Genomic DNA, 19,614 nt, shown 5'->3' on the forward strand with positions numbered 1-19,614 from the left:
TTTAAAGTTTTTCCTTTTGGTTGTCATGGTTGCCATGGCAAACAGAGTTCTGCATGGAATTCAATTCCTTGAATAATTTTTGTAGAGCTTCACCCAAGGAACATTCCTATGAAGTTTGGATGAAATTGGCCTAGCGGTGTATGAGGAGAAGTCATTTAAAGTAAAAGTTTACGGACGCCGGACGAAGTGCGATCACAAAAGCTCACCTTGCTAAAAATACAACAGTTTAAGAAGTTAAAGATTTTTTTATTAAAGAAACTATATAGAAATATTATGCATCTTGATAGTAACAGAAAATTCAACATTTAACAGCTCTGCTAGGTGCCGAATTCTGACAGATAAATTATTCATTGATGGAAAGGGTTAGATACTTTTTTCTTTGAATAGTTACAAAAAAAGAGATTTTTTTTCCATTGAAGTGATAAAGCTCAATCTTCATTGTTCTAAAAACTTGCTTCATATTCTAGCAAATAAAAACATACCTATGCAGAATTGGACACAAAAATTTAAATCTTTTAATTTTAAAGGTTAAAACCGATCTGAATCAAATTTTAAATATTACAGATGGTAAGGTCACAGTTTTTATTTTAATCATCAGAATTCTAGACAGCAGATGAAGTAACAAAAATGAGCAATTACTAAATATGATATGTCACACGCAATATAAACTAGGGATACACACATGAAAAATTTAAATCCTTTTTAAATTACTGTGAAATCCATGTTTCTTATAGTTTACTGACATGCTTTTTTTAATGAATTGATTATTTCCTATTTTGATGACACAGGTGTGCAGTTTTCATTAATTTGCTAAAATGACATCCTAGTAGCTAGGGTGTTTTTGATTGTAATCCATTTTTACTGTGGGTAAGTCTGAGATAACCAGATTTGCATGTTCGGATTATTAATCAGACAATTTGTCACCTGTTTTCGCGACTTCACATAGAAGTCAATATAGTGACTACGATAGCAAGATTTAATTCCATAAAACAGGTTCTTTGTTTCCATTAATAGGCCGAGTATATGTTACAGATAAATCATGAAAAAAATACCCAAGTATCCCTTTAACAGTCATAAACAAATATATCCGCAAGCTCTCAACAAAAGCAAATTTAATAGAAAATATTAATAAAGTAAGAATATAAAATGTAGAAAAGGAGTGTTCAGCTTTTAATCAGAGGTTTTAGTATTTTTGGTAAAATAGAGGTATTGCAGATAAATATATCAGAAAAAAATATATTTGAAAATGCATATAAATGATGATTTTGACATACTACTACAATGTTTCATAATGTTGATTATATGATTCATCAGTGTCCAGAATGCTTGTAGATCTAAATAAAAAAGATTAGGCTTGGGGAAACTCATTTCTTTATGCGCCTCATTCATACTTTTAAGGTATAAATCTATTTTTCTCAAAAACTATTAAAATGTTAAAATTTGGAAAGTGGTCAGAGGTACAACTTTACCATTACCTGATTTCTGCAAGATAATTTATTAAATTTCCCAAAACAATAGTTAGCTGAAAGAAGTAATTTTAAAGTTTTTATGATGCTTTTGAAATAGCAAAGAAAACCACCATTTAATTAAATGTCTTACTTTTATTCAAAGAGCGAGGTTTTTTTTGTTCAATGATTCATTTTCACATACCCAATGCTTAAAATCACTGTATATAATTCATCCACAAGGAAACAAGCTATTTTAGTTAAATCTACTGTTCAATCCTTTTATAATTTCATATATGTTTGTCAATTCTTGTTTTGCATAGATGTAAAAAACTGTTTAAATGTCTGCCTTAGAAAGGGTAAGTAGATGTAGATATATAGATATAAAAAAACTGCATTTTTTTTAAATAAGCACTGGGATAAATATAAATGTCCATTGTAAATGATATCAGACAATGTGTTAGTAACTATCTACAGATCTATTGCATAGAAAAACTGAGCATTTATTGTAATTACATAAAACTATCAAAACATATATATATTCATTTTGTTTTACAAGGTGTTATGGTTATCACAATATAATTTTTGTTAAGCAGTTCATTTTAGTTGCACTGTCAACTTCAAAGTTTTTTTCATGGTCAAAATTTTTTCAAGGTCATTAAGATTGGCTGTTTTGACGACTGTCGTAGTAATCTTCCTGATGGTGTCGGCTGCGACGATGATCTCTGTCGTGTCTGTCCCGGGTTGGGTCCGACTGCCGACTGCTGTGACGTTTTGGAATGTTGTCTACAAACAAGTCCTGTGGAGCTTCAAGATACATGGCCGGATATCCCTGTCCCGGGTAACCTTGATAACCATAGTTGGCAAATGCTGGGTACACTAATTCCCCGAATCCTTCCCCATCCTCGCTCGATCTGTTAGACGAGGAACGATGCGTTAAGTCTTTGGTATCAGAACCCTTTGACTTCATATTCCTGAAAAATATGAGAAAATTTGGAATTATTTAACAGACTTATAACTCATAAACTGTAAGACTATTAAATTCCCAAATTAAATGTACAAGTTACTGAAACCCATTTTTGTTACACACCCAGAAAGTATAAGTTTACAAAAAAGGATTAAACAAAAAAAATTGTATCTCCTATGTATTATATGTATATGTCTTTTTTCACCCATCTTTGGGTGAATTACTGTAAAATCAGATATCTATGCAAGATTTTAAAGTTTGCTTTTGCAAAATATTAAATTAGTTCACATGGCAGAATACTTGTGATATATCTGTGATATACATGTATAGCCAACATAGGGCTACCGGTATCTATGACAGAAATTATAACACTTTCAAGTGTTAAGTTTCTCAAGTGTAGACTGCAAGCAAAATCAGTGAAAATAAGTCCCTTGCAAAAATTCTCATTTTTCAGTATCATTAAACTTACAGGTGTCTCATGAACATCACCATGGCAACAATGACTATAATGACCAAGACGAGACCAGCCGCTCCAGCGGACAGGCCTATAACGAGGGAATCATTCATCTGTCTTGCTGTCTCATTCTCCTGGTATGGCTTTTCAGTTGTGGTTGAAGATGGGCAAGCATCAGCTGTAAGATCAAACATTGATCAAAATTAATAAAATTGTTCACATTTACTTAATTACTAACACAAACACTTGCAATATTGATTCTACAATTCAAATCCAAAAGATAATTAACATACAAAAAAGTTGGAAAGGCGTAGCAAACAATTGAATACATTTTGTGATTAATACATTATTACTATGCTTCATTTCTTGCAGCTGAAATGTTATTTATATGTAGAAGTCTTGTTAAAAAGCTATATGTTGAGATGGACTACTCACAGACTTTGTATACAATATTTAGAGATGGACTACTCACATACTTGACATAGGATATTTAGAGATTGACTACAACGTACTCGATATATGATATTCAGACAGGGACTACTTACAGACTTGGTATGTGTTATTTAGAGTCAGACTTCTTACAGACTTGATATATGATATTTAGCAATAGGCTACTTACAGACTAGATAAATCATCTGCTCTGTGTACACATCACATTTATAACAAGGATCTGATTGGCTTGGCTCTAGTGGGCGGTAACATGTACCATTCACATAGCAAGTAGCTGGCTGGAAAACAAAAACAGGGTTAACACTGACATATACAGACACATGAGAAAAAGTTTACTTATATACAACACTAAAAGTCACTAAAGGAATGAATGTCATACTTTTTTTGTTTTACACACTTGTAAAACCCGAAACCGAAGTACACATAACCGATAACAGCCAGAAGGTATACTTATCATATATACACTGCTTCAAGAGGCTACTATCTTGGAACATGGATAATTCTACTGGATATTTGTCCCTGTTTTTACACAGGAACCAGACTTGACGGCAAGACTCTTTTGGCAAACTCCAAAACCAATATAAAATATGAAAGAACAAAAGACCTGAGCATTGCAATGGAAATACAAAAGTCGCCTACCATTGAAAAAAAAATTTACTTGACCTTGACTGACAAACATTGGTCATGTCTAATCATGGGTAACATTTCTGTGTGGTATCAAAAGGATCCTTCAATACAATCAAAAGTAATGGAGCTGAATCAATTTTTACTTGACCTTCAATAGTGACCTTGACATTTGACCTTTCAGCATAAATCTTTAAGCATTTACCTCTCTTGTACAATTTCCTTCTGTTGAGCTTTGCTGGCTACATCTGAAACATACAGGGTTGTGAGCAATATACAGATGCTGTTCACTTTGACTGGTTACCAGTCCATTGTTACTGACTGATACAAGAACTGCATGCAAAGGTAGGGAACCAGACTGTGTAAGGTCACATGTTACTTGCTCATCAGAAATCCATGTTGCAGGAACATTTTTCATCACTGAGCCTGTCTTATCGATTCCAGTTTCTGTGATCTGAAATGACAGAAAAAACTAGAGCTGCTTTTGAGAAAAGCACATGTCTCCCACAACTGCCTAATCATCGAGATTGGCATTTCTTCTCCATTATGTATCTGAGTCAGCCATGCACCAAGACCTGTATCACTGGCATCAGTATTTTACGTAATTCTTGCAAAAAAACTACTTTTTTCACTGGATCCGCCCATGTATTAATGGGAGAAAACTCGAGTGCAAACAAGGCAATTCACGTGCTATTAATACCCGATTTTTATTTTTGAAATGCTTTCCCGGGGACGTATATGTATTTCTGCACAGATTGACATCTGGTATCTGCGTCTTGTTTCTTTCATGAAAACCTGTTCTTGAAGCATATAAGATGCAAACTAAACCATAGAATGTTTTGCTGTATTAGTAACTAAAGCCAAATGCGCTGCCACCAACAATGTTCGTACTCGTTTCTTCCCTTGTTTACTCCCCTTTTAGAACTCAGCGTCGATTCAGATTTTGTAGACAACCGTGAATGTTAAAGAATTGCGTGTAACCTGTGCAAGTCTTTGTTTTTAGGAATCATATTTATGATTTTGGTAAGTATCAGTCGGTATGTTTTTATCTAATTTCTCGAAGAATTTATATAAACAGCTTGGAAGCTTGACACTACGTTCGTACTCATCCGTACTCCAAACTGTGTCCGTACTCAATATAACTCGAATGTAAAGTTATTATTCTTGAAATTGTGCTCAGTGCACCAAATTGTGAAGTGATATGAACAATTACTGGTGATTTCATGTTTGTAATAACAAGAGATAAAAAAATTGTTTAATTTTTATTTTATTTTTATTTTGTTGGGTTTAACGTCTCACCGACACAATTTTAGGTCATATGGCGACTTTCCAGCTTTAATGGTGGAGGAAGACCCCAGGTGCCCCTCCGTGCACTATTTCATCACGAGCGGGCACCTGGGTAGAACCACCAACCTTCCGTAAGCCAGCTGGATGGCTTCCTCATGTGAAGAATTCTACGCCCCAAATGACGTTTCGAACCCACATCGATGAGGGGCAAATGGTTTGAAGTCAACTACTCTAACCACTCGGCCACGGAGGCCCCCCCAAAAAAAAAAAAGAAAAAAAAAAATTGTTTAAAAACCTTCAGGATGCGCTTTTGATAGTGTTGTTTATTTCTGGGCCCTGGATACGGATATTTAAAACATGTTTACCGTTTCCAAGAACAACAAGAATGGTAAATAAAAAATGTACCGGAATCATCAAGTCATCACATATGAAAACAATATATAAAGTCGTCGTGTATTGTTTTTATTCAAGAATAGCGACAATACACGTTTGTTTTGTGTATAAACGTCTGCAGAAGCCCGCAGGATTGTTTGTGACCTCGACCTTTGGTCGGTCGAGGTCACAAACAATCCCGCAGGCTTCTGTAGACGTTAATAGAAGCCCGCAGGATTGTTTGTGACCTCGACCGACCAAAGGTCGAGGTCACAAACAATCCCGCGGGCTTCTGCAGATGTTAATACACAAAAAAAACGTGTATTATCCCTACATTCAAGGGCCATAATTCTGAAGTACCTAGTCCGATTTGGCTAGTTTTGTTCAAGTTTGGTGAAGATCATATGAGAAATGTTCGACTTAGAGTGAGGACAAGATCTGTGACAGACAGACCGAATAAATACAGACAGGAGTAAATCAATAAAAGGTTTGATACAAAAACTGAAAAATTCAGTATACTTTAAACAGGTTGTTCATAACATTTATACTCTCCTAACACTGACAAGGAAAAAATAATAAAGATCAAAAATAAGATGATCAAACCAAGAAACATGGAAATTCCACAAAACCAGGTTTTCAAACTTTGCTTCAGACCACCATTTTTTGTTTTTAGCTCATCTGATTTTTGGGAAAAAAATGATGAGTTATTGTCATCACTTGAGCGGTTGTCGGCGTCGGCGTTGCCTAGTTAAGTTTTATGTTTAGGTCAGCTTTTCTCATAAACTATCAAAGCTTTTGCTTTGAAACTTGGAATACTTGTTCACCATCATAAGCTGACCCTGTATAGCAAGAAACATAACTCCATCTTGCTTTTTGCAAGATTTATGGCCCCTTTTGTACTTAGAAAATATCAGATTTCTTGGTTAAGTTTTATGTTTAGGTCAACTTTTCTCCTAAACTATCAAAGCTATTGCTTTGAAACTTGGAATACTTGTTCACCATCATAAACAGACCCTGTATATCAAGAAACATAACTCCATCTTGCTTTTTGCAAGATTTATTGCCCCTTTTGGACTTAGAAAATCAGTTTTCTTGGTTAAGTTTTATGTTTAGGTCAGCTTTTATCCTAAACTATCAAAGCTATTGCTTTAAAACTTGCAACACTTGTTCACCATCATAAGCTGACCCTGTACAGCAAGAAACATAACTCCATCCTGCTTTTTGCAAGATTTATGGCCCCTTTTGGACTTAGAAAATATCAGATTTCTTGGTTAAGTTTTATGTTTAGGTCAACTTTTTCTCTTAAACTGTCAAAGCTATTGCTTTGAAACTTGCAACACTTGTTCACCATCATAAGCTGACCCTGTACAGCAAGCAACATAACTCCATCCTGCTTTTTGCAATAATTATTGCCCCTTTTGGACTTAGAAAATCATTTTCTTGGTTGAGTATTATGTTTAAGTCAACTTTTCTCATAAACTATCAAAGCTATTGCTCTAAAACTTGCAACAGTTTTTCACCATCATAAGTGGGCACTGTACATCAAGAAACGTAACTCTATTCTGCTTTTTGCAAGAATGATGGCCCTTTTTAGACTTAGAAAATCATGGGTAGGACAATATATCTATTACACAAAAAAAATCAGATGAGCGTCAGCACCCGCAAGGCGGTGCTCTTGTTTAAAAAAAGGGTCATGTTCTGTTTTACATACTGTGAAATCATTAATATTCGTTGGGGACAAATTTTCATGTCAATCCTTGAGGAAACCATCCTTTTGATGATCAATTAAGGTGAAAATAAAAGTCCATCTTTACCTTGACACTATGGTATCAAAATAGAACACTGCCCTATGGTGGAATTTTTTTAACTAAGTTATGCTGACCTTGAACTTGACCCCACTGACCACATACATAATCTATCCTTGGTTTTTCTATATGCTGCCTACAGGCCAAGTATAAATACAACACAACAATGCAAACTGAAGTTACTGAGCCACTCTGACTTTGATTCCAGTGAGCTCATTTTGTAATCAAAACTACATTTACATGCAAGTTACCTATATACCAAGTTTCATTGCATTTGGTCTCTCCTTACTCAAAGTATACAAAGGAAACCAAAGTTGATGCTACCCATGCACCTTCCCTTCAAATTTGCCGATCAAATACTAATCTTTTTTAAAATCTGGTTAAAAAGGCAGAAGTTATCTAACACCCTGCATTAGCTATTAAGATATTTTTCACCAATCATAATATGTTGTCATGCGGAGACTTTTCACAAGTTCTAGTGGAGGAAGGTCCAATGGTGCTCTTCAGAAAATTATTTAAGGTTCCAGAGGGCACACATAGAACCAACAACCTTCCATTAGTCAGTTGGATGGTTTCCACACATGATAAAATTCTACTACCGAAGTAAGGTTTCAAATGTGCATGAGTGCAAGGCAAAGAAATTAAAAGTCAGTGACCTTAACAACTTGGCTACTGAGGCTCAAATGTACAGGTATTTCAAGATTTCAATCTGCCTGTTCTAATAAGAAAATTACCTGAACAATTTGTAAATGACAGACTGCTTCCCTTATAAAGTCTTCTCCACTTAATGTTACACTGGCGCAAGCTTCCTGTGAGGTAGATTGACACAGCTTAACACTGAGCTGCTCCAGTACTGGTGGTACACTGATATCTATAGAACAGTCAACTGACCGGAACCCATCATCACATTCGCATGTACCTGGCAAGTAAAAAAAGACTTCATAAACAGTAGTGCTGGGGTAGACATAGATATAGATGGAATAACATTCACATGAATCTGGGAGTTGAAAATGATTGTACAAAATCTTGTGCTGAGGTTTGCATTTTCATCAATAGAAAAACACCAACATAAATGTTAGAGTTGAGAAAGTGAATGTACGAATCCTTAGTCAAAGTGCATGGGTATCCATTGATATCTATAGAATATTAATTGCATGAACCTGGAAGTTGAAAAAAGTTAACAAAGCTAGTGCTGAGGTAGGCATTGTTATCTATAACAAGAGGCATACAAAAAAAAAAAAGTTTTTGTTCATTTATGAGTTAGTGGGTGAGGCATATCTGATGATCTAAATAACTGACTGACAATAAAGCAATAAAAAAAATGGATGTTTCTTGATGTAGAAGTGAATGTTTCATGAGCAGTTTATGTCAACTTTCTAAGTAATTACTAACCTTTCTCAAAATCTGCTTTAATTACTGAGATGCAGAGGCCGACACATTACTCAGAATTAAGAATTTTGAATGATTAAATCTAGTGTCATCTATAATGTACAAAAGTGTATTAAAACGACCAATGAAAAACTGTTGTAACTCATTGCATTTAAAGCTTTCTGCTCCTCATTTGATTTGTACATACCATTAACACAGGTACCATGTCCCGAGCACTGACTAGGACACGTGACGTCTCTAACCGTGTCTATCAATGATGTGTTTGTACATACCATTAACACAGGTACCATGTCCTGAGCACTGACTAGGACACGTGACATCTCTAACCGCGTCTATCAGTGATGTATTTGTACATACCATTAACACAGGTACCATGTCCTGAGCACTGGCTAGGACACGTGACGTCTCTAACCATGTCTATCAATGATGTGTTTGTACATACCATTAACACAGGTACCATGTCCTGAGCACTGGCTAGGACACGTGACGTCTCTAACCGTGTCTATCAATGATGTGTTTGTACATACCATTAACACAGGTACCATGTCCTGAGCACTGGCTAGGACACGTGACGTCTCTAACCGCGTCTATCAGTGATGTATTTGTACATACCATTAACACAGGTACCATTCCCTGAGCACTGGCTAGGACACGTGACGTCTCTAACTGCGTCTATCAATGATGTATTTGTACTTGTTTTTGCTGACTCTTCACATTGTTTGCTGAGCGAATCAATAGTAGACTGGAGAAAGTCATAGTTGTCTAGAGCCTGTACCAAAGAAAATATAATATTTCATTTACTCTTACACACACAAAAAAATGTAGCCTAGAATATGTAAGCCTAATTACTGTTTTGTCTGTTACTGTAAATAAACTGTGAAAAGAAGGTTTTTAATTTATGCAACGATTAAATTGTATTATTTGGTTGCGGCTGTTTGCCTTCATTCTTTAACAGACTTCCTGCCAATTCATGACAAATCCAAATACACATCAAGGAAAGCGTAGATTTAGTGGAGAGGGTGTCAGCCACTCAACCAGCCAGCCATGGGTTCAATTCCCACATGGGTCAAGACCACATCTTCCCATATGAAACCAGTACTGGCTTTTCAAGGAAGTGGACTCAAGAGTGATTCAAATCAGCTTCCAGATTTCACAACTGAGCTAGAATAAATTAGTATAAACTATAAATGAGCCACACCAGTCTCAGGATCCATGCTGTTCGCTAATGGTTTCTCTTATAGCAATAGGCTTTGAAAGCAAACAGCACTGATCCTGACCAGACTGTGCAGATGCACAGGCTGGTCTGGATCAATGCTGGTCACAAACGCACTATGTTGGTTTTCTCATGGTGCGGCTCATATGCACATCACCAATATTCTGAAACATCGCAAACAGCAAAGCAAAATAGCTCTATACCTTAACGTCATCCATGCAATTTGTGACCCTGTCGGGTAGATCTGTCGGCTTCAGAATGCTGGCACATGTCTCAGCAAAGGCTGCACCAGTCAAGGCATTGTAACACGTTTCATTTGCCTCCGCAGCTGTAATTCCACTGTCTGTTGGGAATACGGCCAGCTGTTAAATTAAAGGTACATTTTATTACATTCATTCTGAAAATACTAAATTCACTTTAGTTATAGAGTTCACAAAACAAATTTAATCCAATGCAAACCAAAATCTTAGCTTAAATCATAATCAACTCAGAGCAGAATATAACTGAAAGCAGGAAGTATAACAAGAGCTGTCCATAAGACAGCGCGCTCGACTTTTCTCAGTGCTTGACTCTGAATTAGAGCTTTGCCAGTAAAAAAAAAATCCAAGTTAAAAAGGAACATAATTCTGTCAAAATTAAAATCAGAGTTATGGGAATTGTGTCTCCTGGTATAGACTTTGATAGAAAATAACTCTTTTGAGTTTCAAGTCAAAAGCTTTAATAGTAACAGAGATATTTGACTTTATCAAAATTTTTTTTTTTTAAATTCTAAGTTAAAAAGGGGCATAATTCTGTCAAAATTCTAATCAGAGTTATGGGAGTTGTATCTCCTGGTGTAGACTTTGATAGTAAATAACTATTTTGAGTTTCAAGTCAAAAGCTTTAATAGTAACAGAGATATTTGACTTTATCAAAAACTTTAACAAAAAATTCTAAGTTAAAAAGGGGCATAATTCTGTCAAAATTCAAATCAGAGTTCTGAGGATTGTTTCTCCTGGTGTAGACTTTGATGGTAAATAAGTATTTTAAGTTTCAAGTCAAAAGCTTTGATAATAACAGATATTTGACTTTATCAAAAAATTTAACAAAAAATTCTAAGTTAAAAAGGGGCATAATTCTGTCAAAATTCAATCAGAGTTATGGGGATTGTTTCTTCTGGTGTAGATTTTGATGGTAAATAAGTATTTAAGTTTCAAGTCAATAGCTTTGACAGTAACAGAGATATTTGACTTTATCAAAAACTTTAACCAAAAATTCTAAGTTAAAAAGGGGCATAATTCTGTCAAAATTCAAATCAGAGTTATGGGGATTGTTTCTCCTGGTGCAGACTTTGATAGTAAATACCTATTTTAAGTTTCAAGTCAATAGCTTCGATAGTAACAGAGATATTTGACTTTATCAAAAACTTTAACCAACGGCGATGCCGACGCCGGGGCGAGTGCAATAGCTCTACATTTTCTTCGAAAAGTCGAGCTAAAAAGGCTTTTTAAGTCTTTAATGTAAGTACCGGTAAATGAATCTTCTCTCGGACAGGAAATATGCAAAATACTTGCAAAATTTCGTATTACTGGCATTTCAAGCAAGAGTACTTTGCTTGTTTGAATGTTTAATTTAAAAAAAAAAATTATCTCAAAATATAAATCACTCACTTCAACCGGTTCATTTACATTCTCAATTCCCAAGTCAGCGAAGGGATCTCCAACTGCTCTTTTACGCCTTCTATTGCCTGTCTGTACTATTGTAGCATCGAGTGAGAGGTCTGTCTCTGTTGGTTGAAAAAACATTTACTGTTTTAGCAAGATTTCTATAAAACAGAACCTTTTTGGCACTGATTTATTTTCATTATATTTCCTAACTGTCTATCTATAGGATTAATTTTTTCTGATGGCCATGTTGAGTAACACAAACCGTAAATAAAACCACAAAACGGACTTTATATAAACTGTAAACACACACAAGAACATCAGAAAACAAAATTTATTCTTATAGTTCCAATTTGCTAACTTGTGAAATATACAGAACAATTTATAACAAAGCTAATACATGGCCAACTTGTGAAATATATAGAACAATTTATAACAAAGCTAATACATGGCTGGCTTGTGAAATATATAGGACTGGGCCTGAATGCTTTTTACTGGCACCCACTTCTTTTATATTAGAGCATTCGCCACCTTTTGAAACAATAAATGTTTAAATTACTTAATCTGACATTGGCCGACTGTTTTATGGTACCGCCATTTTGTACGTTTTGAAAATCTGACAGACTGATTAGAGAAATTTTTATAAAACTTTCTTTGTTAAAACTTGCTTAATGGATTGTTTTATTTTGAAAAACTATGTTTGAACAGCTGTAAAAATGGTTATCGCATTTAATGAGACATCATATAGGAAACTGACATGAATGATTTTTATAATTCTTTGATTTATAAAAGATATATGATATATTTGGCAGTCTGGCCCAAAGTAGTCGAAAAAAATTGGCTTGGCAACCCGACTGCTCAGGTGAGCTGAAAATAGTGTATTGGTATAGGTATTTATAAAAACAGGCAATATTTATTAAAAAAAACCACAACCTTTATGAGGCCATATTTTCACCAATATGCTGGAACTAGAAAATGCAGACAATAACCGTGCAAAACTAGCTATGGTTCTGAATCTCCCTACCAGAGATAATCAGTTGAATCCCACTCATAGTTTCTGAGGAGCAGACTGGACAGACTTTTGTGACAGACAGACGGACACAAAAATCAAAATATTTCCTAGCAAGTGGAAAAATATATTTACAAAGAAAACTGTAGTAAATTTTGCTTATTATATATAAATAAACTACAAAAATGATATAAATAATGTGTACCAAAGCTGATTTCGCAGTTTTCAACTAGATCATCAAGATTACAGGAACACTGTTGGTCTGTAGATGTACATGAGCTCTCAATCTCTATTAAGGATGGGTCTGATTGAACTCCAAGGAACTGATAGTCTGATGTCGCTCTAAAAAAAGAAAATATTTCATAGACAGCCAGTGATAACACCTATATGAATCAACATTCATTATCAAAAAACATTTAATTGATTTTTTACACCTTTTTGGCAACTTACAAACTGTGAAATCATAAACTGGATTTTGTGATTGCAGCAAGCTATAAAAAAAAAAACAAACAAACATTTTATCTTCAAAAGTGAAGATCCACAAAGTCATATCCTCATGAAAAAGACATTTTGAATAAAACCACAAATTTTCATGCTCGCTAAATAAATGGTTTCATACAAGATATGTGTTTGTTTCAGTGTAAGATGGAAATACCTGGAAATTATCTTTCCAGGAGTGAACATCAGATGCAAGATTTTCAAGAGTGGCGCAGCCATCAGAAAAATGTAAAAGTGAAAGATATTTCAATTTTACTGTGAAACAACAGACCTTTTTATTTTGTGTATTCCAATGACTTCAACCCAAATCATACCCATTTTATGTAACATCAAATGAATTGTGTCATGATGTCGCAATACTGCAAGAAGCCTGTGTTGCAGAAATGCTAAATAACTATGATATTTCTAGAATTCTTTTACATTTTAGTATGGTTCCACATACATTTTTATGTTTGTGTATATATCAGTATCCTTACTGATGTGATGTATATTTTGGAAAGTATATCCGACCATTTATAAAAAAGCACATGTCTCCCCCAATGCATAGTCTTATAGGCAAGAAGTCAATAGGGGACAGGAGCGAAAGTAAAAGAGACACTGATGGTTGGATGCAATCGTGATCATTTACTTGGCATGTCCAATCATCCCACTAATTATTTCAACATTCTGGGCCCAGTGGTTCTCAAGTTATGAATTGAAAACGGGTTTTCCATGTTCAGGCCCCTCTGACCTTGACCTTTGATCAAGTGACCCCCAAATTCAATAAGGGCATCTACCCTGCATGTCCAATAATCCTATTAAGTTTCAACATTCTGGGTCAAGTGGTTCTCAAGTTTTTGATTGGAAAGAGTTTTCTATGTTCAGGCCCCTGTGACCTTGACCTTTGCTCAAGTGACCCCAAAAACAATAAGAGTCATCTACTCTTTAAGTCCTATCATCCTATGAAGTTTGAATGTTCTGGGTCAAATGTTTTTCAAGTTATTGATTGGAAACTGTTTTCCATGTTCTTGTCCCTGTGACCTCGACTTTTGATTAAGTGACCCAAAAAGCAATACGGGTCATCTACTCTACATGTTTAATCATCATATAAAGTTTCAACATTCTGGGTCAAGTGGTTCTGAAGTTATTGATCAGAAACGGTTTTCAATGTTCAGACCCCTGTGAACTTGACCTTTGATCTAGTAACCATAAAAATAATAGCGGTCATCTCCTCTGTAAGCCCTATCTAAGCCCTATCACCCTATAAAGTTTGAAGCCTGTAGGTCAAATGGTTCTCCAGTTATTGATCGAAAATGAAGTGTGACGGACAGATGGCTCCTGTGACCTTGACCTCTGATGGCGAGATGCCAAACAAATAGGGTCATCTACTCTGTAAGTCCTATCACCCTATGAAGTTTGAAGGTTCTAGGTCAAATGGTTCTCAAGTTACTGACCGGAAATGGATTTCCACCTTCTGTACGCTGTGACCTTGACCTTTAATAGAGTGACCCCAAAATCAATAGGGGTCATCTAGTCTGCATGTCCAATTATCCTGTGAAGTTTCAACATTCTGGGTCAAGTGGTTCTCAAGTTATTGATCGGAAATGGTTTTCCATGTTCAGGCCCCTGTGACCTTGACCTTTAACAGAGTGACCCCAAAATCACTATGGATCATCTACTTTGCATGTCCAATCATCCTATGAAGTTTCAACATTCTGGGTCAAATGGTTCTCAAGTTATTGATCAGAAATGGTTTTTCATGTTCAGGCCTCTGTGACCTTGAACTTTGATGGAGTGACCCCAAAAACAATAGGGGTCGTCTACTCCATAAGCCCTGCTGCACTATGAAGTTTCTAGGTCTAATGATTGTCCAGTTATTGATCGGAAATGAAGTGTGACGGACGGACAGGGCAAAAACAAAACGTCTCCCCTGGGTTGGGGGCGGGGGGGGCACATAATAAATCTATATTGAATAAATCTATAGTAACTTACTTCCAGACCTCTGCCCATGATTGAGTGTAATCTTCTATGTCTATACCGGCCAAAACATTGCCATCAACATCAATCATGTCATTATCAGGATTTCCATCATATGTACCACACATACCTTTAAATATCGAACACAAGTAAATAATATTCCAAACAAACATTTAGATATCTAACACAAGTAAATGATATTCCACACAAACATTTAGATATCAAACACAAGTAAATGATATTCCACACAAACATTTAGATATCAAACACAAGTAAATGATATTCCACACAAACATTTAGATATCAAACACAAGTAAATGATATTCCACACAAACATTTAGATATCAAACACAAGTAAATGATATTCCACACAAACATTTAAATATCAAACACTAGTAAATCACATGAAACCGGAGTAATTTTGTTACTGCGCTAAACCTCAGTAACTTTAAAACTGCTGTACTAAACTTCAGTAAATTTGGGAGCATGGTGATTTATTTTTGTTTCTAGACTGCAGTAAATAACTAGAACTGTGTCTATAAGACACTGATGCCACAACTACGTCATGTTAGGACACTATAGTGCGAGTTCTGTGAGGAAATGGCACATTAACAATAGAATGAATATTGAAGTTATGCACTGGTAATACAATGATCCAAACATATTTATTTATTTCATACTTTAAATGTTACATTGTCTTGTAACAGTGAAAGTTTATACTAAATGATTTGAATATCTTTCCATGCATAAAACTTATAGACCTGACAAGAAAAATGACATAAAATCTTTGACCCCAAAGTGTGGTCTTGCACTCTGATTAACACCTAAATTTTTGGAGCAGAGAATGAAAATGTCAAATTCAAAGAAAACTTTAGTGAATGGTCCAAGGGGTGGCAGAGGTTGGGGCATAAAGCGGTGGAAGGATAGTGAGGCTCAAAAACCTAAAATTGAAAACAATTATTCTGAGGGGTTGGGGGTTAATATAGGGGTTTGGGTGGAGAGAGGCATACAGAATATTGTGGATTGTTGCACTCTGCACACTGTCTCATCACCACTGAACTACATCCAAGTTTCAAGTAGGTAACTTGGATAGTTTTTAAGTTATACCATGGACAAGAAATACTGAAGGTTTGCCCTTTGAGATCAATGACCTGAACCTATGACCTATCACCCCGTTTCAATCACTCTGTACATCATCATCTACCTATATGGTAAGTTTGAAGCCGGTGCCTTAAAAGCTTTTTAGACTCAAGACACATAATATGTAGGGAGATTTGACATTTGAGCTCAATCTGTGACCTTTACCTTTGACCTACTGACCCAATTCATGCACTCTGCTCATTGTCTCATTTAGTTCCCAACCTTTTTTAATGGTGGGGGCATAAAAAATTCTGTAAAGTATATTTTGATTATAACATTCACCAGTTTATGGAAAGTAAATGAATTATTTGTTAATGAACAGGTCTAAAGGTATAACACCAAGATTGGAAACCAGACTCAAGTTTCAAGAACCTGACTGTTTCTGAGCATAAATTCTAAATTGACAAATGGCAAGGCTACATTCTAAGGCTAGTCTATAATCTCAATTCTATAACCTGAGGCCCTGACTAAGTCTGGAAGAACCAAAGGCACTTCCAAATGCAGATACAATTCCCAGTAACCCTCCCCACTGCTTTTTTAGCTATTGAAATCATCACCTTTAGTGTTAAGAATTTAAATAAAATCATAATTGCAAAATTGGAGACTGAGACTGCACATGTGTCTATGTATTGAATGGATTATGAAGACCAAAGTATGATTATTGAAGAAATGTAAAGTAAAAACCAATCTTGTATAAAACTAGAAATTGTGTCCATAGGACAAGGATGCCCCCACATACTGTGCAATCCTTTATACAGCAAAAACTACCAAAGGGCCATAACTGCAGTAAAAATATTCACAGAAAAAATTCCTTCCTTTATGGTCATCTGCACATCAAGCTTGTTTATCTGTGAAAGTTGGAAGCAAATCAGGCTAATAGTATGGGAGGAGTTGGACAAACAAGATTTTTCTCTATATTCCATATACATGTAGCAAAAACTATCAAAGGGCCATAACTGCAGTAAAAACAGTCACAGAAAACAATCCTGTCAATGACAAAGACAATGACAATGACAAAATGTTTATTTGATACTGGCCACCGGCCCATAACAATATAATGCAGTACAGAAAGACATTTTAGACAAATGGTGTTTTTATGGTCATCTGCACAGTTTGAAGTAAATCAGGCTAATAGTGTGGGAGGAGTTAGACACAAAGATTTTGGGACGGATGGGGATGGATGGAAGGACAGCAGCAACGCTATATGCCCCCCACATAAATGTGTGGGGTCATAAAAAATAAAGGTTGTGAAGGAGGGGACAGAGAGACTGATGCTTTTTGCATATTTCCTAAGGAGCACTGTGGACCTTTCCTAGTTGTAACATTACCTCTTGTTTGTCCAAAGTCAGCTGGAGATGGACGGATGTATATGTTGATCAATTTGCTTTTTCTAGCTTTAAGAGACTGACTCTTGTCAAATCTAATATCCACTTTCAAACCATTGGGAAGGATGATCTAAAACAATAAATGAAAAAGCAATTAAACAAAAAAGAAGAATATAGACAGGTTGAAATATCTCATTTGAACATATACAGGTATGTAGCTTGAGCCTTTTTTTATAGTAAACATTGGTGGTGTAGGGTGTTAGTAAGCATGGGTGGTGTAGGGTGTTAGCATGGGTGGTGTAGAGTGTTAGTAAGCATGGGTGGTGTAGGGTGTTAGCATGGGTGGTGTATGGTGTTAGTAAGCATGGGTGGTGTAGAGTGTTAGTAAGCATGGGTGGTGTAAAGTGTTAGTAAGCATGGGTGGTGTAGGGTGTTAGCATGGGTGATGTAGGGTGTTAGCATGGGTGGTGTAGGGTGTTAGTATGGGTGGTGTAGAGTGTTAGTAAGCATGGGTGGTGTAGGGTGTTAGCATGGGTGGTGTAGGGTGTTAGTATGGGTGGTGTATGGTGTTAGTAAGCATGGGTGGTGTAGGGTGTTAGCATATGTGGTGTAGGGTGTTACAGGGTTCATACAGAATTCGGTTACTCAATTTTCATAATATTTCCATGATACTTCCATGATCTTCAGTGATTTTCCATGATACGGTAATGTATCGCTTTTACATGACATTAAGGCAAATTACTGCATATAACTAAATATTTAATAACAAACATCAGCAGAAGCACTATTTATTTTATGGGTTGTGCCTTTCATGTGTGACTTTATTGCTGGCTCGCCCATATTTGATAAATTTATGATAGAGTCACAAACAGTGCACGATGCTTTGTTGAGATCGACCTTGAATGGTTTCAACCACGCTTTATAGTGTTCCTTCCGACACCATTCGTAATTAAATTTGCAGTTTCCTTTAGATTTACTCATATTTCACGCTTGTCGTGGGCACTGCCATTTACTGGAAATGTTGTCGTAGCAACAGCCGTTGTTGAGGTAAAATACGCTGCGTGAGTCACACGTTCGTACTCAAAACTATTCGTACTTAGCGAAAACGGAAGTTCAGACGTCTGTAATCAACAAACGACCTTCAATACTCAATCTTTAAAAAACTTTCTCATGAAATACACTGCTTGAGAGAATTTTTCAAGGCAATTTCTAGATTTTCCATGATCTGTTTGGGATTTCCATGATATTTCCATGATAAAATCTATCTTTTAGAAATTCCATGATAGAGTGATTTTCCATGATATTTCCAGGTCTGTGCAAACCCTGGTGTTAGTAAGCATGGGTGGTGTAGGGTGTTAGCATGGGTGGTGTAGGGTGTTAGTATGGGTGGTGTAGGGTGTTAGTATGGGTGATGTATCGTGTTAGTAAGCATGGGTGGTGCAGGGTGTTAGCATGGATGGTGTAGAGTGTTAGTAAGCATGGGTGGTGTAGGGTGTTAGTAAGCATGGGCTGTGTAGGGTGTTAGCATTCGTGGTGTAGGGTGTTAGTAAGCATGGGTGGTGTAGGATGTTAGCATGGGTGGTGTAGGGTGTTAGTAACCATAGGTGGTGTAGGGTGTTAGTATGGGTGATGTTGGGTGTTAGTAAGCATGGGGGATGTAGGGTGTTAGTAAGCATGGGTGGTGTAGGGCGTTAGTAAGCATGGATGGTGTAGAGTGTTAGTAAGCATAGATGTGTAGGGTGTTAGTAAGCATAGGTGGTGTAGGGTGTTAGTAAGCATTGGTGTGTAGGGTGTTAGTAAGCATAGGTTGTGTAGGGTGCAAGCATGGGAGGTGTAGAGTGTTAGTAAGCATGGGTGGTGTAAGGTGTAAGAATAGGTGGTGTAGGGTGTTAGTAAGCATGGGTGGTTTAGGTAGTTTGTAAGCATGTGTGGTGTAGGGTGTTAGTAAGCATAGGTTGTGTAGAGTGTTTGTAAGCATGGGTGGTGTAAGGTGTATACATATTATATAATATTTTCATTATATTTTCATAAAAATGC

The 19,614-nt window shown here is 36.1% G+C and overlaps 1 protein-coding gene across 2 annotated transcripts in view; it reads right to left on the reverse strand.

The window, feature by feature from the left end:
* Positions 1 to 231: 231 nt before the first annotated feature.
* Positions 232 to 19,614, reverse strand: part of LOC123547340 (uncharacterized) — a 125,049-nt gene continuing 105,666 nt past the window's right edge. For both annotated transcript variants that reach the window (XM_053551627.1, XM_053551626.1), the window contains 11 exons: positions 17,581 to 17,707; positions 15,128 to 15,242; positions 12,864 to 13,000; positions 11,656 to 11,771; positions 10,210 to 10,368; positions 9,406 to 9,562; positions 8,139 to 8,323; positions 4,146 to 4,394; positions 3,486 to 3,594; positions 2,882 to 3,044; positions 232 to 2,419 (listed from right to left, as the gene is read on the reverse strand). In XM_053551627.1, coding sequence (XP_053407602.1) covers positions 2,104 to 2,419; positions 2,882 to 3,044; positions 3,486 to 3,594; positions 4,146 to 4,394; positions 8,139 to 8,323; positions 9,406 to 9,562; positions 10,210 to 10,368; positions 11,656 to 11,771; positions 12,864 to 13,000; positions 15,128 to 15,242; positions 17,581 to 17,707 — 1,833 coding nt within the window. In that variant the 3' untranslated portion in view covers positions 232 to 2,103. The remainder of the gene's footprint in view (positions 2,420 to 2,881; positions 3,045 to 3,485; positions 3,595 to 4,145; positions 4,395 to 8,138; positions 8,324 to 9,405; positions 9,563 to 10,209; positions 10,369 to 11,655; positions 11,772 to 12,863; positions 13,001 to 15,127; positions 15,243 to 17,580; positions 17,708 to 19,614) is intronic.

This window comes from Mercenaria mercenaria, chromosome 9 (genome assembly GCF_021730395.1).
Source record: "Mercenaria mercenaria strain notata chromosome 9, MADL_Memer_1, whole genome shotgun sequence".
Classification (NCBI taxonomy): domain Eukaryota; kingdom Metazoa; phylum Mollusca; class Bivalvia; order Venerida; family Veneridae; genus Mercenaria; species Mercenaria mercenaria.